At 35.5% G+C, this 25,441-nt stretch overlaps 1 protein-coding gene across 1 annotated transcript in view; it reads right to left on the bottom strand.

The window, feature by feature from the left end:
• The window catches only part of LOC149813860 (uncharacterized), a 38,840-nt gene extending 18,046 nt beyond the window's left edge, over positions 1-20,794 (bottom strand). The window contains exons 1-13 of the mRNA XM_089991928.1: positions 20,631-20,794; positions 20,434-20,517; positions 19,581-19,654; positions 19,133-19,166; positions 17,792-17,850; positions 16,753-16,867; positions 16,617-16,654; positions 15,097-15,194; positions 14,906-14,961; positions 4,136-4,442; positions 3,877-3,989; positions 2,518-2,574; positions 1,994-2,059 (exon numbers count right to left, since the gene is read on the bottom strand). Coding sequence (XP_089848054.1) covers positions 1,994-2,059; positions 2,518-2,574; positions 3,877-3,989; positions 4,136-4,442; positions 14,906-14,961; positions 15,097-15,194; positions 16,617-16,654; positions 16,753-16,867; positions 17,792-17,850; positions 19,133-19,166; positions 19,581-19,654; positions 20,434-20,517; positions 20,631-20,774 — 1,245 coding nt within the window. The 5' untranslated portion in view covers positions 20,775-20,794. The remainder of the gene's footprint in view (positions 1-1,993; positions 2,060-2,517; positions 2,575-3,876; positions 3,990-4,135; positions 4,443-14,905; positions 14,962-15,096; positions 15,195-16,616; positions 16,655-16,752; positions 16,868-17,791; positions 17,851-19,132; positions 19,167-19,580; positions 19,655-20,433; positions 20,518-20,630) is intronic.
• Between the last annotated feature and the right edge of the window lie 4,647 nt (positions 20,795-25,441).

Raw genomic sequence — 25,441 nt, 5'->3', positions numbered from 1 at the left:
AAAAGAAAAATAAAGAGAAAGAGAGAGAGAGAGAGGGAGGAAGATGGTCACAAACACACCAACCACGATCACACGTTCCCTTGATTACCACGATCAATGAGTACCAAGGTCCAAGAACCCGAGAAGCTCAGATACCATGTAATGAAACAAGGGAAAGTGCAAAATACAATGTGCACAAGCACAAATACAAGTCCACTAAGGAACAATTCATAAGCCAAGTCAAATACAATAGCACAAGAGTGCATTCAAAAGCCACAAGAGACCAACAAGAGAACACAAGGTAAAAAATATAATCTTTATTCACTAACAATGCTCAGTAAAAAACATCAAACAAAAGAGGGGTAAACAACCCCAATGGTTATAAATATAGCCGTTGGGATTGCTCCCAACAGCTCTATGGTCTTTTGACCATAGAGCCTTTATACAAACTAAAAAAGACAAAACAAAAATAAAGAAAATAAAAAATGTAAAACTAAAAATCTGTCCCTATTGGACAGAACTTCTTACAAATGTAAAATGACCAAAATGCCCCTGATGGGCATTGCCTATTACAATAATGTGTATATATATAATATATATAATATATATAATATATATAATAACACATTTTAACATCATGCACATATCAAAACCTGTCACACAGACTCGGCTCCATCGACGCACCCGCATCGACACGCACCAACACGGGTGCGGCTTGGACTCGGTCAACCCAACCCTGGGTGCGGTCAACGCACCCAGGGTCATTTTGGTCCATTTTTTGGATTTTTTTTTTTTTTAAAATTCTGGGTTACAAAATTTAAAAAAAAAAATCTTGGGGGCGGGGGGGGGGGCGCCGGGGGGAACCCCCCCCCCTCCTGTAAGGAAAAAAAACCCCTAAATCAGGCTTCACAACTCATCACTTGTCCCCTAATGGGCACAACTTTGACCGAGTCTTATATATATATATATTTTAAATATATACATATATAGCTGAGTCCCTGTGTCCAAATTTTTTTAAATTACACCGCACCCGTGTCGCACCCGCACCCATGTGACATAGATCAAAACAAATTTATCTATAGAAATGAACTTAATCTGTTTCCACTGTTCAAATTTCAAGCTAGAACCAATGTGCATCAAAGTCAAACAAGTAATGGAAGGAGATTCGACAAAAAAATGAAGATATTTTTCAAATCAAAGGTCAAATCTTACTCCCTAAACATCAATCTTTGTTAAGTGTGCATGAACAAGTTCAAAGTAAATCTTTGACATTGTTAAGCTCCGGCATTGTATAAGTAGAGACCCACATGCACAGGTTGGTTAAACATATGGTGAGATTTGCCTCTTAGGATGTATATAAATTCTAATTTCCGCCTTCTTTCTTAAGCAATAAAGCAAATATGGCTCTTCCCCTTCCTTAGGGGTTGATAATACCTGGTACAGCCAAAGACTTAGGTTTGAACAGGAAAAGCCTATCAAGTCTGGCATGAGTGTGGTCCGCCAGGTTACAGCGCTGCCCATAAGACAAGAGGCTGGAGTCATAGAGCTGAGATCTCTCACAACTATTTGGTCACCAAGTTGGAACCCAAATTGCATAAAAAGGGTTGTCACAAGGTGACTTTGTGAAGCCAATGCTGAAGTCGCGAATGTCAATTGGTTCTTATCTCCAGATTGATACAAGCTAGAGAATCGGTTTTATTAGTTTTAGTGATTTGTACTATTTCTATTCTTTAATGATTTTCTTTCCTTAAAAAAACATAATAATAACTGGGAGATGTTGAGTTTTAGAGCAGTGAAAGACAAACATGATCCTGATTTTATAAGAACTCAAACTATTGGAAATCTTGATTGGGGGTTTGATATTAATCGGATCTAGATGCAACAAAAAATCAAAGCAAATGACATTGTAACCAAAGGTTATGCATGAAGGGGCAGACATATCTTGTTCCAAGCTACATTACATTCTCAATCATTTAAAAAAATATAAACATAAACCATCAAAAAAACAATTTACCTGTGACTCAAATGAACAAAGATAATCTTGAATAGTCTTCAAATTTCTAACTAAAGTATCATGATCCTGAAGATAAAGATAAGTGGAGACAGTAAGAAATAGATACCATGGAAACATTATACAAAAAAAGATGCCAAATGAGAATAATCAAAAAGAGCCATAAATTAGTTGAACAAGATGATAGCCATGTAGCATGTCTAAAATTATGAGATAGATCAGAACAAATTACGGAAAAATACATATCTGAGAATTGGAGAAAATTATTTAACTGAGATAAAAATAAGCTGGACAGCAGACAGCTACCACACATAAAGTTAACAAATTTTTTCCCCTATTCTCCGTCCATCTTTTGTTAATACCAAAAGGGCCCTTGTTTTTTTAACTGGCAGCAAGATATGATAGAGAACTGACTTTTAGGCTCTGCCTGGGGCCTTGTAATACTACTACTAGAGAATTTCATAATGAGGCATTAAATGGCTATCAAAAAACAAAACAAGACAAAATATTAGACTTAAACCAAATACCTGAGCAAGACATTTATCGCCAAATGTTCGAGTAGAAATCCATTCCTCCAGTAAGGCCTACATCCAGATCATACATGCAATTACTAAATCCAGGTAACAGTCAAACATATTTCTAACAAACTTGTATTAAATCGAGGAAAAGAGAATAAAACTTGAGCCTTCCAGACAAAAAAATGAACTCTTACATCAAGAATAAAGTATACAACATGGACCCCTAAAGACATCTATTTCTAGAAGTTTCTGATGGATTAAAGATCAAAACACTGCATTGCAAAAAACATCCTTATATTGTAAATCACAGCAATGATTAAAGAAAGGGGCGCCATCTTGGTGCATTAATCCCTTAAAAAACCATGGAGTTGAAGGAATTGATTTTTATCACCATAAGAATAGATTTTTACAGAACAACAAAATAGTGAACAGCAGAAAAGAGGGCAAAATAATCCATCTTCATTGATACTGTACAGTATATTTAATGTCCATTTACCAATTTTATATAAGGGCATCTTGCTTCTATTGCATTGAGTATGTGTCGCAGTTTGCACTCATCCAATCATGGTGTCAAAAACCTTAGGGTTCTGCAGATAATTCAAAATATTTGCAAGAGAGTCTTCATTTTCGACGTCTTCTCACTTAAGGTAGGCTCAACCCTCTCTCCCTCCCCCCCCCCCCCCACCACCACCACCACCTTTTTTTTCTTCTGCCTGTTTCACTTCTCTGTGTTGTTGTTGACATCAGCAGTCAGAGCACTGTCATTAGCAGTTGCCCCAACTAGAGACAACTCCAGAGACTATAAATGGTAAATTTTTAGTAGATCCCAGATATGGCAGCAAATCTGCTATCACTTATCAGAGATTACAATAGACCCACAACCAGTTTGTCTTGGAAAAAACACATCTTTTTCATGTTTCAAATTTCTGTTTAGTTGATTCTTTGGCCTAAAGGTTGCTAGATTTGCATCCCACTGCTTGGGGACAAATACTGGTTTTGAGGAAAACATCCTTTTGTTGGTGTCAATCAATTGTTTAACATGTGGGCTTAGATGCTGTGAGTAGCCTCCTCATGTGCGCTGCAGCTATTCTTCACACACAAATTGTGCTGTTATTTCAATTCCATTTCTTATTGATTGGGATTAGTGCGCCAGGGGCTTGCAGACAGGTGACAATAATTGCTTTTCTTTTAAAGCAAATGATAGTCCTGTTTTTCTGAGTTTGCTTCTGTTTGCTTTAGTACCTTACAAAACAACTCCTAAAAACCATTTATGCCAGCATCATAATGGGTGAACGAAACAATTATTGAAATAGAGGCAAAAGAGGAAAAAGAAAAAAGAATATGAAAAGTGTAAAGCTTGAATCTGACCTTGTGATCAAAGTCAGCCATCTTCAATACAATGGGGATGATTACTGGCTCTGCAATGGGTTTGTCCTTTGCTGTATTTTCCACCTTCAAATCCTTAGCTACAAGAGTTTTACCTATTTAATCACAAAAGGCAAAGCTAAGAAGAAAGAATAAAAGAGAAGAAAAGTGACAAGAATATATTTAACAGATCAACAAGAACCCCTACACACACAAACACAAAAGAAGCAAAAATGAATAAAAACAGATATCAATATATAACCTTGGGATTCAGAAACAGTATCTGTAATATCTGACAGTATTTGAATCTCAGTTACTTCTGGCACATGGTTCCCTGAGTTTCTCTGTTCATTGCTATTTTCACAGCAACTATGGCTCTCGATATTATGTGAATTGACATGGCCAGAAACATTATCTGTAGAACCTGATAAAACTACCCCCTTTGAATTAGCAATGTTATCAATCAAAGCCTCTGGAGCAGATGGCAGAACTTTTTCCTTTTTAACTGACCCAGATAATTCTCTATTTTCCTCATCCATTAGGTAAATACTTGGATCCAAGTGTATTCCCTGCCAGCAACAACGAAGTAACGAACCATGTAAATGTTAACATTACCATGCAGCCTGTGTATCAAGATGACAATATCAATTAAAAAATGGGCGTTTTGGTATCAAAACTAAACTTCAAGGTAAGAAAAAGAACACAGAAGGAATTTCATGCTGCATCCAGACAAGAAATTATAAAGGGCCTACATACAATCAAACTGAAAATTTACAATGAATAAAATATGTTTAAAGGATAAATGAAGGAATGAACACAACCTTGGTAAAATGCTGGTATTATTATCTGTAAAGAATCTCACAAATAATCAAGTTTATAGAAACTTGACAATGGAGAAAATAGTTCCTTATTTATAGACTTGAAAGAGAGCTATAGCCGTTGGGAACAGCCCAATGGCTGGTCAAATAGTCAAATGTTGACTATTGACTTGACTAAAAAATAAAAAAGACAAAATAAAATAAGAAATATAAAAATACATATTACAAAATTGTATTTCATAAGTATATACTTTAAATACATACATATATATATATATACATACTCTTGTATTACAAAGAGTATATAACTATATATATATATTCAAGTATATACGTATATATGTGACTTTCTAACCGTCCCCCTCAAACTTATGGTGCAATCACTGAAAGTTTGTCAAGTAGAAAATTGAATCTTGGTGAGTACAGTGCCTTGGTGAAGAAATCAACAAGTTGATATTCTGATGTTATATAGGGAAGATCAATAGTCTTCTTTAAGTATTCTTCACGAACGAAGTGGCAGTCTATTTCTATATGCTTAGTCCTTTCATGAAACGTATGATTTCGAGCAATGTATATAGAGCTCTTGTTGTCACAGCATAATCTTGTAGGATTCTGAAGATGAACACCCATATCTGAAATTAGTTGTCTGAGACACACAATTTTCATGGTAGTAGTCATAATTGCTCTATACTCAGCTCCCGTGGATGATAGTGACACTTTTTGTTGTTTCTTGCACTTCTATGAAATCAAAGATTCACCTAAAAACACACAAAAACCAGTTGTTGAGCACCCATATGAACTGGTGTTGGAGCATGTTGAAATTGACTAGCTATATGTACAGCATGAGCTATGTCAGGTCTTGTAATACTTAGATACATAAGAGATCCTACAAGCTGTCTGAAGAGAGTTGGGTTGTCTAAAGAAACTCCATCATCAGCCTGCATCTTCATTCCGACAATCTCTTGAGTATCAACAACTTTGTCATTTGATAATCCTAACCTGTTAATGATATCTAAAGCAAAAAATTTTTGTGACAATATATATCCTCTGGTGGAATATGATACTTCTATCCCAAGAGAGTATGTTAGGAACCCAAGATCAGTCATTTCAAAAGAGTTTTTCAAAAATTGTTTTACTTTTTTAATTTCTTCTTTGTCACTTCATGTAATTTATGAAAATCTAAAAAATAAAAAAGTAAAAAGAAAGAAATAAAAAATAAAAAAAAGAATACAATCATATTCTCAAATGAGAATATGCGTAAAATATGAAAAATGACTAAAACACCCTTATCGGCTTTGAATATATATTTATATATAATATATACTTAGATACATATACTATATATATGTATATGTATCTTTCTATATATATATATGAATATATATAAAAAGAACATTGCATTTTAACACACCCCCTCAAACTTAGGGTGACATAACTGAAAGTTTGCCAAGAAGAAAATTAAATCTTGGAGAGCACAACACCTTGGTGAAGAAGTCTGTCAGTTGATATTCTGATGTAACATAAGGAAGGTCAATGGTTCTTCTTAAATTTTCTTCACGAATATAGTGGCAGTCCATCTCGATATGCTTCATACGCTCATGAAATATATGATTTTTGGCAATGTAGATTGCACTTTTATTATCACAACATAATTTTGTGGGCCCTAAAACTTATCTTCCAGCAAGCTACAAATCCAAACAATCTCCATGGTGGTAGATGTCATGGCTCTATACTCAGTTTCGGTGGATGAAAGCGATACTTTCTGGTGCTTCATTCATCTCTAAGAAATTAGTGATTCGCCTAAAAAAATACAAAAACCCAGTGGTGGAGTTACAATTATTTGGGTCACCTCTCCAATCAGAATCAGTATAAGCAATTAAACTTAATTTAGAAGAAGAAGATAGAAATATTCTTTTGTTTAAGGTGTGGGATCTTTTAGAAGAATCCCATCATCAATTTTCATCTTCAAACCCACTATTTCAGGAGTTTCACGGACCTTGTCATCTGTGATTCCTGATCTGTCAAGGATCTCACAAGCAAGTTTAGTTTGAAGCAGAAAATAACCTCTGTGAGAAAAAGCAACTCTATTCCTAAAAAATATGTCAAAAAATCCTAAGTCTGACATTTCAAAATTTTAAGTCAAGATAGATTTAATACTTTTGATTCCTTTAGAATCATCTCCTGTTATCAACATATAACAGTAATATAACAATTCCTACATCAAATTTCTTAACAAACAATGTAGTGTCAGTATAGCATGAAGAGAAACCATTTTCAATCATTACATTGTTAAACCTATCGTGCCAAGCTTTGAGAGCTTGTTTCAAGCCATAAAAAGCTTTACGAAGATGAAAAACTTTATTTTTAGGAATTTTCATACCAGGTGAAGCATCCATGTAAACTTCTTCATTAAGGTCACCATTTAAAACGACATTTTTGACATCCATTTGGTAAATATTCTATTTTCTAATGAAAGCAATGGTGATGAGACATATGACAGTAACCATACGAGCTACTGGAGCAAATGTCTCTTCATAGTCAATCTAGTATTCTTGACTATACCCTTTAGCTACTAGACGAGCTTTATACCTCTCAAGAGATCCATCACTCTTGGTTTTGACTTTGAACACCCATTGGCATCCTATAGTTCTCTTTCCACTGGAGAAGTGTTTGAAATTCTCAAGTGTTGGCTTTCCTAAGCGCTTTGAGTTCACTCTCCATGGCTTCTCTCCATTCAATACATCGTTTGGCATCTTCAAAAATTTTTGTTTCAAAATATGAGTGAATGACACTTAAGCAAGCCCGATATTTAGGAGAGAAAGAATCAAAGGAAACGAATCTAGAGGGAGTTCTTTTTGTTCTTTCGGTTCTTCTAGGATTTGAATCATGTGTGAAGATAGATTCGCTAGGTTCACTATATCGCTCAATAGCACTTCTAAAGGTGCGTCTATCTCTATGAGTATAAGTGATAGGGTCTCTAGATATATTTTCTTCTTGAGAGATAGTAGGGTTAGAATTATTGTTGAATTCAACCACTTTATTGTTACTGTTATATGTTGATTCATCATCACTAGAGATATCATCATCTTTAGATAATAGATCAAAAAGAAAGGAATAATCGGCATTTTCTAAATGAGATTTCTTCTTTTCAAAACCACTATCATTTTCCAAAAACGTTACATTCCTTGAGACATATAACTTATCATTCTTAGTATCATAACATTGAAACCCTTTTTGGGTTTCAGAATAGCCAAGAAAAGCACAAGAAACGGCTTTTGGTGAGAGTTTATCATTTTTATCTGTAAGGACAAAGCACTTACAACCAAAAACACTTAATCTATCATAATCGGGTTCTTTTTCATATAGAGCCTCAAAAGAAGAAATTTTATCTAAATTTTTGGATGGAATACAATTAATAAGATAAACGGAAGCAAGAGCCGCCTTGGCCCAATTTTTTTTTGAAATACTTTAAGAAATAAGAAGGGTTCTAGTGGTTTCAATGATATGCCTATGCTTCCTTTCGACCAAACTATTTTGTTGTGGGATCTTAGGACACGATCTTTGATGGACAACACCATAGTCTTCAAGATATTTTTTAAATTCATTAGAGAGATATTCACCTCCGAAATCGGTCATAAATATCTTTAAATTAATATTAAATTGATTTTTGATCATCCTATGATATGATTTAAAACATAAAAAAACTTCATGCTTATGTTTGAGAAAATAAATCCAACAATATCATGAAAAATCATCTACAAAAATCACATAATAGGCAAAACCTCCCTTGGATATAATGGGTGACGGTCCCCAAACATCCGAATGAATAATTTCAAAAGGTTTAGTGGTAAACATAGATCTTTATTCAAAAGGCATATTTCCCATTTTTCCAAGAATGCAATCATTACAAGAGAAAGTACTTTAACAAAGATTTTTAGTAAAGTCCAAATAGGACAACTTGGTGATATTGGGATGACCAAGTCTTTTGTGCCAAACATTTATGTCTTTATGTTGGGCCACATTACAAAATGGGGTTTTTAAAATTTGAGGTGAGTCCACATAGTATAAGTCTCCCTTCCTAGAGCTTTCCCCAATCAATCTCCCGGACCGGTGATCCTTTATTAAACATTTATTAGACGAGAATTGAATGTCATACCCAAGGTCCGAAAGTTGAGAGACAGAAAGTAAGTTCAAATTCAATTTTGGTATAAATTTAATTTTTTGAATAAAGAAGTTTTGGGTTTTAAAATTTTTAATTCCCTTAATTTCAAGAGAAGTACCATCCAAGGTTGAAACAAAAGATGATGACGAACTTTCAAAATATTCGGAAAGAGAGGAAATGTTTGGAGACATATGAAATGAAGCACCGGAATCTAAAAGCCAATAAGTTTTACCTGGAGGAGACGGAGTAGACACGGCGGCACCGGAAATAGCTCCCTTAATAAGAGGTTGAAGAGCTTCCACAATTTGATTTAGAAATAGAGCTTCATTTGTAGATTCCTCTTTTTGTGGTTGAGATGTGGTGACCATTGCTAGTAATTTCTTTCACTTAGGACAAACCTAGGACAAACCGGTTTGATATGACCCGGTTCTTTACAAAAGTGACACACAATTTTGCTATAGTCCCTTCTTCCGCCTTGACCACCTTGATTTTGACTCTTAAAATAAGGAGGTTTATATGTCTTTAAGTTTTTCCCGAGCCTAGAAACGACATTAGCTCCATCACACTCATCTTGATTTGTGGGCATTACAAGAACACTTGGATTTTGCTTGCTAATACGCATACGAGTTTCCGCTCCACTTAATTTAGTAACGACGTCTTCAAGAGAGGGAGAAGTGAAGAAGGATAAGAGAGAAGATCTAATTTGCTCAAACTCGGGCCTTAGCCCATTCAAAAAGTTGAAAAAACGATCTTCTTCTAGTTGCTTATGACGAAACACTATGGCTTCTCCACTCCACCTAGGTTCGAGCATAGCAAGCTCATCCCAAATAGAAGAAAGTTCGGCAAAATATTCCTTTATAGTCATCTCTCCTTGAAGAAGGGTTAGCGCCCTCTTTTGGAGGTAATACTTATGGAACAAGTCTATAGAAGTGTACATCTTCTCAAGGTACTCCCATGCTTGAGAAGCCTTTTTAAACTTTATGATATTGACGTTGATTCTAGTCTCAACGGATGAGAAAATCCATGACAAAATCTTGAAGTTCTTCATTTTTCACTCATGTTTTTTGCTATATTTTTCAAGAGCCTTCGTTCTTTCATCTCCCTCAAGAATTTTGATTTCTCCTCTTTCAACCAAAGTAATTTTAGGCTCCAGTTCCGAAATCGAGCCTTGAACATAACCCCAAAAGCTCTTTTCATTTAATATGGGCTTCCATATTTTCGGCCATACGTGATAATTGGAGCCATTGAGCTTAAAGCCAAGAGAAATGGGAGTCTTTTTCACCCATTAGAGAGATAAGATGAAGGAAAAAAATACGTACCACAAAGAGATTTTAACTCTTGTTGTAGTAATCTTCTAAAATATTTGATGAAGAGAAGTCTTTACGCCAATCACAAAAAAATTGAAGGCACACTTTTCGAGGCACTCGATATTGTGAAGAATCACAAGATTTTCTTTCCCAAGCAACCTTGCTCTATACCATGTGAAAATCTCTATAAAAATAGATTTTGTGTATAAACACAATGCTAGAAACACGAAGTGTGCACAAAGGCACAAAGGCACAAAGGAGAACTCTCACAAGCGCACAAAGGGACGGATACAAATGCACAAGAGCATGAAAAATATCAACTTCAATATATTGGGTCCCAAGAAGGGCTTTACAAAAGCATAAAAAGGCTAGAGGGGGATCACCCCTATATATACACAAATGAGAGGGGGGGGGGCTCCAACATACACGTTGGAGTCCCTCTGTTGCTCCAACGATTATAAATATAACTGTTGGAGGGGGGCTCCAACGTATATGTTGTGGGCCCCCCATATTACAATATGAAAAAACAAAAAAATAAAAAATAAAAAGAGAATACAATCATATTCTCAAATAAGAATATGCGTAAAATATGGAAAATGACTGAAACACCCTTATCGGCTTTGAATATATATATATATATATATATATTACACTTTAACATAATCAACATGTCATAAACATATAAAAGTAAAATTATAATAGTTGCAGAAGAATTCTTAATAAATAAAGTTGTATCAGTGTAACATAGTTTGAAACTATATCTTGTAATAACATTGTTGAATGAGTCAAACCAAGCTTTAGGTGCTTGTTTGAGTCCATACAGTGCATTTTTTAATTTAAGCACTTTACCACTAGGGACTATCAACCCAGGTGGAACATCCATGTATACTTCTTCATTGAGATTGTCATTTAAAAAAACATTTTTAAGATCCATTTGAAATATATTTCAATTTTTAATAGCTGCAATAGCTACAAGAATTCGAACAATTGTCATCCTGACAACAAGAGCAAAGGTTTTTTCGTAATCTACTTCATATTCTTGAGAATAACCTTTGGCAACTAACCTGGCTTTATGTCTTTCCAAGGATCCATCGCATTTTGTCGTGACTTTGAAAACCCATCTACAACCTATGGTTTTCTTTCCGATGGGTAGACTTAGAATTTCTCAAGTGTTGGCTTCTTCAAGAGCATCCAATTATATATGCATGACTTTTACCCATTCAGGTAGGTTTTTGGCTTCATTGTAACAGGAGGGTTCAAATATGAATGAATAGCTATAAAACATCATCTATGTTTAGGAGAGAATGAGTCATAAGAAACAAATCTATTTGGAATTCTCAAGGTTGGTTCAGATCTACGAATGATGATTTGTTCAGAGGAAATTTCTAATGCTTAATGATTATCTTGATTTACACCTTCACCGGATATGTTTCTATTTCTTCTACTGTATACTATTGGTTCAATTGTTGTTTTATTCTCAATAGAGGGTTCTACATAAGTATCTTCATTATTAGACATTAGTTTAAATAAGAAGGAATAGTCAAAATTTATGTCCGAAGACATATTTTCTTCAAATCCAACTTTCATTTTTAACAAAGTTAACATTCCTTGAGACAAAGAGTTTATCATTTTTGATATCATAACATTTAAACCCTTTTTATGTTTCAGAATAACCAATGAAAGCACATAGGATAGCCTTAGAAGATAGTTTATATCCTTTATACCAAAGATTCTTAATCTTTGATAGTCAAGTTGGTATTTGAATAAATTTTCAAAAGAAATTTCATTGGATAAAGTTTTTGAAGGGATCCTATTTATGAGATATACCGAGGTTAAAGCAGCTTCAGCCCAAAGATTTTTACGAACATTCTTAGCAATAAGTAGTGTCCTTATAATTTTCATAATATGTCTATGTTTTCTTTCTGAAATCCTGTTTTGTTTTGGAGTTCTAGGACATGATCTTTGATGCAAAATTCTTTCATTTTCTAAGAATTGTTTAAAATCATTTGACAAATATTCTCCTCCAGAGTCCGTTCTTAGGATTTTAATCTTGCTTTCAAATTGATTTTTAATCATGTTATGAAAAGTTTTGAAGGTTGCAAATACATCATATTTAAACTTAAGAAAATAAATCCAACAATATTTAGCGAAATCATCGACAAAAACAACATAGTACGAGAATCCTCCTTTAAAAGTCACAGGAGCAGGACCCTACACATCCAAATGAACCAACTCAAAAGCCATTGATGAGTAAAAAGTTCTTTGTCCAAGTAAACATTCATTACATTCAAAATTATCTTTGCAAAGATCCTTAATAATAGGTACAAAATTCAATTTCCTTATATTTGGATGCCCAAGTCTATAGTATCAAGCTTTTATATCTTTTGTTTGGGCAATATTATAAAATGATTCCTTTGGAATACAAAGGAAGTTCATATAATAAAGATCTCCTTGCTTAGAACATTTTTCAATCAATTTCCCAAACTGGCGATCCTACACCCAACATTTGTTTGATGAGAATATGACATCACATCCATGATCCGAGATTTGAGAAACCGAAAGTAAGTTAAGATGTAGTTTTGGTATAAGTCTTACTTTTGGAATATAAAACTTGTATTTTGTCAAATCATTTTTAAAAATCCTAACACCCTTTATTTCCAAGGAAGTTTCATCAGCAGTAGAAACAAAGGATGCATTTGAGTTAAGTTGACACTCGGATAAAATAGACTTGTGTGGGGTCATATGAAATGAAGCTCATGAATCAAGAAGCCAAGAGCACATACCAGAAATTGAAGAAGATACAATGGTCGCTCCTAATATAGATCTTTTAAGAAATAGTTGTAATGCCTCCGTCAATTAGGATAATGATTTGGTGAGATCTTTGAGATTTAGAGTATCATCTTCTTGTTATGACGGAGCCGCAACAACCTTTTTTTCTTGAGGTCTATAGTCCTTGAATCTAGGACATTGAGGTCTAATGTGGTCGGGCTCATGACAATTATGACAAATTATTTTTTACTCTCATCTATTCTTATTAAAATGATGAGGTCTATATGGTTTGATATAATTTTTCGGTTAGGAGGCGGCAAGCGTACAATCCTTTTCTTGACTATTGCTAGAAGTAGCAAGATCACTATCATTCTTACTCATGTTTAGCCTAGTCTCTTTTCCACTAAGTTTAGTGAGAACTCATGAATAAGAGGAGGCGATGAGGATGATAGCAAGGAAGCCCTAGTTTGTTCAAACTCGGGTCTCAATCCATAAAGAAAAGCAAAGAGTCTATGTTCTTCAACTTGAGATCTCCACATCTCAATACACTTACCTTCCTATTTGGGTTCAAATTGAGCAAGTTGAGTCCAAATGGATGATAACTCCATAAAACAATCTCTAACATTCTTATGTCCTTGTTTAATATTTTTAGCCTTTTCTTGGAGATAATACTTATGGGCCATATCTTTTTCGGTAAACATACCTCTAAGATACTCCCATGCTTCGGTTGCCTTTTTGTAACACAAGAGATTTGAGGCAATTTTTGTTTCGACTCCACTTAGCATCCATTAAAGAATCTTGGCATTTTTCATTTCCCATTCATCTAATTTTTTGTAATATTCTTCTATTACTTTGTCTTTTTCTTTAAGACTTGTCTCGACACCATTTTCACATATTGTAATTTTAGGAGTGGGTTCAAGAATAGTACCTCTAACGTATCCCCACAAACCTTGACTTTTTATGAATGACTCCAAGTGTCCTACCCAAATGATGTAATTGCTTCCATCAAGCTTGAATGGTGGAATAAAATTGGAGTTGCTTAAATTGTGCGGGAAGAATTCACCCATGATGAAAAGGAGAAGAGGAGAACCACAACCAAGGAAGAATTATGAACACGCTTCACGAGACAACCCACCAATGCATGCTTTGCGAGGCGGCCTTTACGAGTGAGTATAAACCAAGCTCTAATACCATGTAAAGAATCTCACAAATAATCAAGTTTATAAAAACTTGACAAGAACATTCACTCATTAAATGCACTAAGGCGTAAATATCACAAAATGCACTAAGGCACAAAATATCACAAAGTGCACTAAGGCACAAATCACATATGAAATACTGAATATTATTGAGAGAAAAACCTCACTGGAAAGACTCTTTACAATGGGGAAAATAGTCCCTTATTTATAGACTTGAAAGAGAGCTATAGCCGTTGGGCTACTTCCCAACGACTCTAATTAGAGCCGTTGGAAACAGCCCAACGGCTGGTCAAATATTCAAATGTTGACTATTGACTTGACTAAAAAACAAAAAAGACAAAAAATAAAATAAGAAATATAAAAATACATATTACAAAATTGTATTTCATATGTATATACTTTAAATACATATATATATATATACATATTCAAGTATATACGTATATATGTGACTTTCTAACATTATCATCCAGTTCTAATTCTATATCAAGAGGACCAACATTTCATAGGAGAAAAATGGAATCTAAGAAACTAAAATTGCAGCTCTGCACACAGCGATCACTTCGAACACAAAAAGAGGGAGAGTAGATGAAGAAAATACAACAAGAAGGTCCATCTACCCTATAAACACAAACAGAACAATATAGAGACTAATAAGTTTGGCAGCGTTTTAACAAAAATGGAAATATTGCAATAAATATGTTGACATTTGTAAGCAAAAATCATATATTTTATCCTAACAAAAAAGTTAATCACTTCAGAGTTCTACGATCAAACCTCAATTATGATAGGCTTGCCATCTTTCATTGCCTTCTTCAAGTCACCAGCCAAACCTAACCAATGTTTGGAAATGTCATGGTGCCTAAAAGACTTAAACAGAAATAAATGCTCAAGTTCAAAACAAATGGAAAATAAATTTAAAATTTAAATCATCCAATGACATTATTACCAATAACACCATGGAATACCTTTCCGAACCACTCTACACTCCCTACAAAACTCAGTAACAAGCTCTTCAGGGGATTTGAAATCACGTGCCCAAACTGGAGTGGATGACAATGGTGCACTGCATACATATCAATTTATAGGAATTTCATCCAAATTTGTAAGCAAGTCCACTCAGATTATTCACATGGCTTTGAAAGGAAATATTTAAAAAGAGGATTATTTAGAGAGTTCTCACATCTCATTGAAGTTATAGTTAAGGACTGAACTTACCTACATAATGATATGATAGATAGCTAAAAAGTCAAAGGACTAAAATATTCGTAGACATGCGGGCATACTTACAAGCAGCAACTTTGAAACAAGAATGAAAAACTACCATCAGTTCTAAAAACATTAGCAGAGTAATGGTTTGTTTTATTAACTCCATTCACAACCTGAGGATGACCCATGAGGATATCAACCTATGTCACATGGATACGGATGTGGGAGCGGGATGCGATGCGGATTCGCTTGGTACAATTCGATAATTGTCAATAATTCGGACATGGGGCTATGGTTGTACACACAGAGATGTATGTATGTGTGTGTATGTATAAAACAACAAATCTAAATTGCTTTAATTAGGAACATCAAATAATGAAGGTAAATTGACACTGTTGACTGTGTGAAAACAGTTTGACTATGCCCATGAAGTGTGGTGTTGTGTCCATGAAGTGTCCGAGTGCCGTGTTGTGTCGACACGGGATACACATGCTAAGTGAAGTATCTGTGTGACGCAGATATCAACAAACTTGCCTTACAAATTGTCATATGCTCGTTTCTTGTAGATATTTAACTTTATCAATCAATTGCTAATAAGAAAAGTATTGTTACAATCTTTCATGCTTCACAATATGATAAAACTCCTTAAAAAGATTGCTTTACTAGCTATGATATGGTCTGATATTTACGATATTTTGTAGCAAGTCAAGGCCACGAGTGTCATGGTAGTAATCATATTCAGTTCCCTTATTTTTGTTTTCTTTTCAAATTCAACTAAAATGCTAAATTTGTTTTATTTTTTTTATGAGAAATTAATGGTAACAATCAGGATCAATTTAGGTACCTGTTATAAAATAAAAATATTTTAGCCAATAATACTAAATGTATTGCAATAATACCACTCTATACTGCCCTAATGAACCACCCTGTATTGCCCTAATTCAATGAGAAATTAAAAAGTTCTCACATTCTTTCTATCGTATTTCCATTAAAATCTTTTTTCTTGTCAAAGTATGAGAGAAAATTTACTTGGAACAATTCATGAAGATCTGATTCAATTTGCAATTCGGGCTTTTAAGCAGTGAAAGAGTTTTTGTATCCCAGTGTTTTACGCAATCAATAAGATATGAGACATAAAACCCACATCACAAGAGCTATCAAAAAAAAATCTTAAGATCTGAGATGTAGATAAATATTAAAAGATGTTAAGAATGTACATATACTTCATATGTCACACATAAATACAAAAGGACAAAAAAATGGTTGGTCATCAACATACTCAGTGGAGGTCCGCAGCAACTCATAGACCATATCTGTCTGCAAGATTAAATGTACAAGTGTCAAGTAATTGTATTCTAGAGTAAATAACTGAACTCTTAAAATAGCAAACCTATCAGGACACATAGAAGAATTGCCTGTAAAACATTTGGTAAGTTTAGGCGCTGTGCAAGTTGTGTTGCAATGGTGGATTTCCCAGCACATGCAGTCCCACATACAAGTATTACTAGAGGGACCCTTTGGTGATGAAATCTATGAGGAAAGAAAATATTAATAACAGAATACACAAGTCAAGGGAACTTTGCTGAAAAAAAAAACTGAGTTCACCGCATTTATATATGCCTTCAAAAAGCATGTTTTTCCCCATATCGCACAACAAAGAACACAGGCAAACAGTTCAAGAAAAATCATCATTCCTACACACATTATCTAAATCAAATTCTCATTGATAGCAATGCATCACCTACACAAGGCTTTCAAAGATGGCGGACCAGCCCAGGGAAGCTATGATACCAGACTTAGTTGTACACAGCTACCATCGGGGCATTAATGCATCCGGTCAGATAGTATGCAACAATTTGGCATCAGTAAGATTCATTCTACAAACAATTGAATCCACAGAAACTAAAAACCTTTTTTTGAAGTAACTTAACATATGATTTATTTTCAACAAGGACACCACAGAACACAATTTCGGGCCAAACTGCCTTCAAGGAATTTTATTACCTTGCCTCCTATTTCTTGTGGTTGTGAATGCTAGATGTAACAAATCATAAACATAGCCACTCTCAAAAGTACTGGGTAAAGACTAGTCCAGAGCTCACTCAAAAGAAACATGAACACATTGCTTGTAGTCTTGTACTCCGTACATAAAGATCATGATATGAACTCAATCATACATAGAAGATCATGACATGAACCCCTTCCCAAACCATTACCAACTTCAGCATTTAATAAATCTTAATGTTCCTTTCCCACATATAAACAGTTTGCTCATTTTCCAAAAGCTCAAAGAGTTAATCAGCCTAAAATGATTGAATTATGGAGCATCAACAAGGATCACATGTTCATGTTTATCAAAATGAGGAAGAACGGGCATCATTTATTAAAAAAAAACACCAGGTTCTAGAAAATAAGCACACAAGTTTTTGAGAATGCTAAAATACAATTTTGAACCTGGTCATCATCTTATAGCGATTAATGAATTCTTCTCCATAGCCTCTTCGCTCCATAAGCTGCATATCAAACCTGATGTTAGTAAGATTAAGAATTCCCAACACTCATTTGATATACCAGAGTCACCAGGCAAATGTCTTTTGCAAATCAAAGTTTAGTGGAGGTTTCTCAATAATACAAAATTTGGAGGATGCGCATTCATGTAAATCATCACACAAGATAATGAAGATGAAAAAAGCATGATATGTACCATAACAAGATCTGAAATATGTTCTCATACAAAAGAATATAACAGCACCATTTGGGCAACATAAAAGTAATTTGGTTTCTTCCATGGAACAATATATGCCTAATAAAATGTCCAAAACAACCAAGTAACTTAAAATCATAAGCCACATAGCACACACTGACAATGTGTAAACCACATAAAGATAGATTTACCAAGATACAAGTATGATGTGACCACTCTTTTTCCTATAATCATGAAGAAGAGGAAGAGTACTGTCCAGAGAATTACTGAAAATTGGATACCTAGCCAGACTTGACAAGAACATTGTATCCCTTTCATTGATTGCAAGGCCGAAGTAAGACTAACACATCTATGTATTGTAGCAAACAGCATGGGAATTAGCATTTCTATCCCTCTCAACGTTTCTCAGTTGGATGGAAGCCAGTCTTATAAACACAACAACATGAATGCAAAGAGGTCAAATCAAAGTCTGATACAACAAACTGAGATAAAGTCAACAATATAATTTTTGACTCTCAATATTAGCAATGATAGAACACATCAACAGACCAATGTCTGAGAACGGTGTGTGAATGGAGATCTTTTAGGATGTGAAATATAGAACCCAGTATTAAATAAAAAGCACAGAATAACAAAAATTCACATGAACAGAGCCCTGTTGTAAGCATTTATACATCTCAAATGTCTAAAAATATGGCTATTGATTCATGTAGAGTGCCTTGAAGTTTCTAAATGTTTCCTTTTCATTTTAAGTGTTGAATATCATCTCAGTTTATTTTCCATTAAAAATAAACTCTTGAACCACAAAACGTGATATTGCTGGATGATATTCAAGCGTGGACTGATACTTTACAAACATTGGCAATTATATTGACAAATCAAAATTCACATAGGAATGTTCTATGGTAAAGAAGAAATGGTTACAGTAGAGTTTTTCTCCATAAAACAAAAGTAATTGATTTTTGTCATGAATCACCAATTGTCAAAAGATTAAGAAGAAAAAGGTTAAAATCTAGCAAATCTAAGGAACACAAGGCGATAATGAGCAAAAGTAGATTTGCATGGGGCATGCAGGTTTACTAGAAAAGTACCTTAAATAAATTAGCTTCCAGATCAGATTGCGAACTGCAAAGAGTTCCAATAAAGAGAAAACGTTAAAAAAGAGAACAAAAAATGAGCAAGAGATAATGCAAAGTCCTTGATTCCAAGAATTCTCTAGATTCATAAAGATACATTATGAACCGAAATTCACCAGCTAGAGGATCCGTATACAAGTATGAAGCCGGTCATTGTACATCATGCAAAGAAAGAAAAAGAGAAACAAAATTTTGCAAGCTAGAGGATCTCTACACAAGTACAAAGCCTGTCATTGTGAATCACGCAAAGAAAGAAAAAGGAATGGTGTTTCAAATATTTTCAAGTGCCTGATAATTTGTGACACTCGGGTCCTGTCTCATCATGACATATTTCCAATGAGTATAAATGGAAAAAAGATAGAGAGAAAAGAGAAAAAGGTTCTCTGTGAGAGAATTAACATACACATCAAGAAGGCTGTTGTCTACAAGCAGCTTTTTGAGTTCGAGAGCAATTTTAATAGCAACATGGTTTGGGATCTGGAAATGAGCAACGTAAAAAGGAATTAATCCAGTGAATTTACCCATGACCTACAGCATAACACAAAAAAGTCGAAAAAATACATCGTCACTATGCACATTTACGATCAGACACTTTGCATGCACATGCAATACCATTCAGTTCATTGTTTCTCCACAAAGAATTTCTCACCCAAGAAAAAGAACTAATGAAAAGTATACAAAAAACATTCATGCAGTTGGGAAAAAAATCACGCATCATCAAGGAGAAGTATCAAGATACTCGGATAAACCTCTGCATAATTCATTGGAGCAACGGCTACAGTGACAGCAATCAAGTTTTGCTGCAACGCGATCAATGTCGCATTGAGGGAACTAACAACCAGGACAGCTAAACGCTTTGATCATGCAACAAAATCCAATCAACTAATCTTCCCCAGTTAACCATTTCCGAAATCGAAGAAAACAGCAGAAAACCAACGAAACTAACACCAAAACCAATCAATAAAATCACATATTCTCTTGTACCCATTTCAAAATTCCAATAAAACATCACAAAAACCCCAACAAAAACCAACCAAAAAAGAAAAAGAAAAACCAAACAACGAACTCGCAATTTCTGCTGAACCCATTTCGAAACTCAAAAGAAAACAACACACAAACCACAACCAATCAAACAATAACCACCAATCCACGAATTCTCGTGCACCCATTTCGAAACTCTTAAGGAGAAAAGAAAAAAACGATCCAAGCAACGAAGAAAAACAGCAAGAAAGAGCAAACGGGGGCAATCCGCCGACCTTGGTCACAGTGAGCATCCTGCTCAGCAGGAATCTCGATAACACGTAGTAGTGATCCGCATTATCCCCGAGCCAAACCTTCACCTGCGAACCCCGAAAAACCGTCAAGGCGAAAATCACAAAACCCGAGGAAATTCTCAGAGAGAACGGAAGGGAGACCATTCGGCCATGCATGCGGAAGGAAAGACGAACCAAACCTTGACGAAATCGTATTTGGAGGAGTTGCTGCGGGCGGATATCCGGCCGGACGGCAGAGACGGCCCCTCGTTGCCGTCCATGGCCTCTGGAACCGAGCGGGAAGAAGAAGACTCGGTTTTTGCCGTATCGCCTTTCTTCTCCATAGTTTTACTCGCAGAGATTTTTCCGTACTTTCTACGCCAGCTTTTTCAGTATATATGTAATGAAATACAATTTACAAAAAAACGCTTAATTTATCGCATATTTACAGAAGCCGTCCAATATAATTAGATTGTTACGTTCAACCCCCCGAGCTCACTTTTTTTTATTTAAAAAAAAAAACTCAACCCGGACCTGTTTATAGGGCTCGTAAACCAACCGAGCAATTCGTGGCTTGGATAGGTTCGACCAATGTTGTCAGTATCGGTGCGTATCAGCGCATCCACAGAAAATAGATACGATACTAGCTTGAATCGGCTATTTTTTAATAAATGTAAAAAATACTTACAATTTTTAATAGTTTTAATACGTATCACGTTCTGATTGACACAAAATATTTTTTAATTATTTTTTAGCGATTCAGAGCGATTCACTTGAGAATCGTTATCAGCCGATTCACCTGAATTGTTGGCCAAATGAATCAGGTCTGATATTCGATACTGACAACATTGGGTTCGACCCGCCAGAAACTTGTTTGTGATCACTGATCATCAAGTTGGCTTTATGAAGCGAGACACGAGAAACTCGTATATATTGTGAGAACTAAGTGGAGCACAAAAAAAAAAGGTGTTTAGCTCGGCTTGACCGTTTAGATGAACTTATATAAAGGACTTATGTATAATACATGTAAAAAACATGCAGTAGCTCCATTGATTAGATGAGTATGTTAGTAACTAAGTGCCATGGGTTGTATTCTCAACTTAGCTCCAAGCAATAGCTTGTAAAAGATGCTAAGCCCAACCAACCCATGTTCATTTGGTTTGGCTCATTTACCAACCCTACTTGTTTAAACTTTGTCTCATTTCGCTTTAGGAGTAATTCAAATTTTTTTTTTAATAACCCGAAGAAACTGCACTTGGCACGAAGACTTGGTCGCGTGTCGTACTCGGCAGCGTAAAACTCTGAGTCTAGGACCCTTGCCCCCGGAGCCTATGCTAGGTGTTGGATTGGGCAGAGGAGCGACGCCGATGAGAATCGAACCTTAACTACCCATATAGCAGCCAAGGCCTCGGGGGTCAACTTGAAAGCAACTCCATTCGTTTTATTAACAAGTTGGTTTTTACCAGATTATTAATAGGTTTGGATATCAAAGATAGCACATAATGTGAATGTGTCGGACCATTGGATCAACATGTTGGGTAAGTTGGCTCAGGCCTTTAAACCACCTTTTTAGCCCATCGGGCCATGGTTAGATTTGCAAAAAAAAATTGTGTTGAAAATGCCCATTATTTCTAGTTCTCATATTTCAGTTATCAGATTACAGTGACTCATTAAACATAATACTTAAACGATACGGCCCCTGACAATTTTTTACAGTTTTAGCTTTTGGTGGGTTTTCCTCTTTTTTATTAATTACAAAACAGTCCTATTTTGTTTGAGCAAAGAGATCCGATACGATCTCCATGGTGGCTGATTTGAACATGAATCGATCCCAATTTCAAGCAATAACTCTAAATTCGAAATTCGGGTCGAAACCAGGCCAAATGAGGTGCATTGGATCCGGAGATAAACCTTCCGAGCACTTTCTTCACTTTCCAGTTAATTACCCAAATACCCCTATTTTATTGTGTGGAAATGGATCGGGTAAAGTCTGGATCAGGACTGATCTGGATATAAAACTAGTTTTAAGCAATAACTCTAAATCCAAAACCAGAACTGAACAAGATTCAACCCGTTGGAGTTCATGCTGGATCTAAACATCCCGGAAATATTTCCTCTTTCCACTTAATTAAAAGAACCCCTATTTTGTGGGTTCAAACGGAGTTGATGTCCATATCATTACTGGTCCAAACACCACATCCAGATACATGTTTCACATAATAAAATCATAAGTGCAAATTCAAACCATGATCTGAATGATATACAATGAAGGAAATTGAATCCAGGTATATGTTACGAATAAGGATATCGGATTAGTAGAATGGTTGAACAAAGCATCTTGCCATAGAGGAAGAAAAAAAAGAAACGGATTCGACTTAATCTGGGTCTTCTTATCAACCTATAGAAGATATTGATTCGGGGCTTAATCCAAATCCGAAAAAATTATATCCCATAAATTTAAATCCAATCCGACATTTCATTCGGACCTTATTTTAGTATCCATATCCAAGAAATCTTTCAGATCTGGATAATGCATCCATTTGAATCCAATCCATTTGCACCTCATTAGCAACCTCAAGGCCTTGCTTACATAGAATATAGTCACATGTTTGTTAACATGACTTGCTCCTGTATCACAGGGACACGCCATTTTGGATGCATGTCCCTGGCGTGTGAACACTGAATTGAATATTGATACATACATCCACAATTTTAATATTTTTAATAAAATTCTAATGATTTTTATTGTTATCTCAATAAAAAAACAATTTTAATATTAAAAAAATCGTGCATTGCCCCTGTTTGCTCACAAAATCAAACTTGGTGACCAACTTGTATAGGATTGAAGACAAAAACAATCACAGACAGTCACAATCAAAACTTATATTTTTCATGTTTTACTAACCTCAGTGATTGCGATTTATAATTACATGATCCAAGAATCGGCATTGCAAACATGCATCATTTTGTGTTATGTCAAAATTGCAATCACCCCAACCATGAAACTATCCTTGGTGGTCAAGGGGGAAGTACTTCTGTGTTCATTGCCATTGAGTGGAAATAATGTTTTTGGCCTTGCACATTCAAAGCCTCTAGTTGGTGCGTACATATTGATGAGCATGTGAAAAACAACCAAACACCCTAGTTGATTAGCATATAACGTACAGCCAATCATGGAACTGTCCTATATATCGATGGATAGCAGGATTCTTCTCGAAACAAGGAAAGATATGCAAAGAGTAGAGATAATTTAACTGCATATATTCACTAGAATATGAGAACTAGAGATGGCCATTTTGAACACTTTTTTTTTTTGCAAATCCAACCATGCGGGTGCACTTGGTATGGTGAATTTGCTAGGAATCGAGTCGATGATTTTAAAGCCTTAAAAAACTTGTTTATACATCAAAGTCTTATAAAGTCAAGCATATAGATCACACCCGTACAGTTAGATCCAAGAGAAAGAATAAAAAATCTATGAAAATAAAGGTTCACACATTAGTTCTCATGTTCTAGTGAATATATATATATATATATATATATATATATATATATATATAAGCTAAGGAAAATGCCTCCATTCTTTACCTGCACATTAATAGGCCTCATGCAAGTAAAACCTTGAGGTCCCCTATCCACCTAGAATTTCACCGAGCTTTAAACTTGTAGTAGGGATGCCCACCATGGGTTTCGAACCGTGGTCGTCCCATGGGCAGTGGTAAACCACAATGGCCCTTATCCAAGAAGCTGGAACGTTTCTTGGCAATGAAAATTGATTGCCAAAAGAGAAAAAAAAAGGCTTTTCTCCATAATGCACAATTTTTTCCCTTTGTAACGTGCTAATGTTCCTTTCATAGCACACAAGGCAAACTATATATCAGTCTTGTGTTTTACTGCTTTTACATACTTCCTCGTTGTCCCATATAAGGGGTAGTTTTGCCCTAGGCCCCTAGATTTTTTAAAGTTGGATTGGGGGAGATGGAAGAGATTTTGCGCTGCCCCTGGTCTATTATCCAGGGAATTGGTTAACTTTTTTTGTTGGTTTTCCTCCCCTTTGTAAAGATTTCAACAGATCAGATTTTATCTAATGTTGGATGATTTTGACTTCGTTTATAAGTTGGATTGTATTGGGTTCAGATACAGTTTTGAGTTTTGCTACCGAATTTGATAGATATCTGGATTTGATGGATATTCAGATATGATCACGTAAGATTTCAGATATATATGGTATGAGCTTTTCTTTGACTCCAACTCCGATCAGCCAATATCCAATTAGTGACATATGGTATTGGCCATATCCAACCCGAATCCTAACCATTATCCCTATGGCTTGGGCTAGAGTTGTCAATGGGCCTGATATTTATCAGGCTGCACCTGGACCCACCCAAGTAACAAATAGTCGGACTGATCAGCCTATCGTATAAAGGAATTGGAAACCTAAACCCGTCCCGTGTAACTTAACGAGTATTCAATATATCTTAAAAATATATACGGGTTAGGATGGGTCTGTCATGGGCCTATTTCCTTCAATGGGCCAGCGCGGCGCGACGGTCCTTCCTTACCGCCGCAAGCCTACTCGTCAGCTCGCTTGCCGGTCGCGGAAGATTATGATCAGAGTGCAAGAGAGCAAGAGAGAATAGAGGGAGAGAAATTGCAATCACAAGAAGCAATCACAACGAGGGTGAACAAAAGAAAGCTCAACGCATTTAATTCATTCACAATTTTGCCCGCAGGCTATTACAGTTCAAGTATACGGGCTGCCCCTTCGGGGTATTAATTCACCTGAACCGGGCAGCTTACATCAGACTCAACAAAAGCAAAACAGACTCTAGCGCAACTGTACACTGTAAGTCGCAAGGGAACATGCTCCCCCCTTCAAATCATGCGCCGTCCTCGGCGTCATCTGTTTCGTGGTAAGCCCTGACTTCAGCCGGGTAGCGGATGTTCATTCGAAATGCAGGCTCCCACGTTGGTTCCGCTGTTTCCTCCCACTGCACCAAGTATTTCTTCG

This window comes from Nuphar pumila, chromosome 16 (assembly GCF_984573655.1).
Source record: "Nuphar pumila chromosome 16, dmNupPumi1.hap1.1, whole genome shotgun sequence".
NCBI lineage: Eukaryota > Viridiplantae > Streptophyta > Magnoliopsida > Nymphaeales > Nymphaeaceae > Nuphar > Nuphar pumila.
Note: the sequence above shows the minus strand (reverse complement) of the source record. Positions and strands in the feature narration are given on the sequence as shown.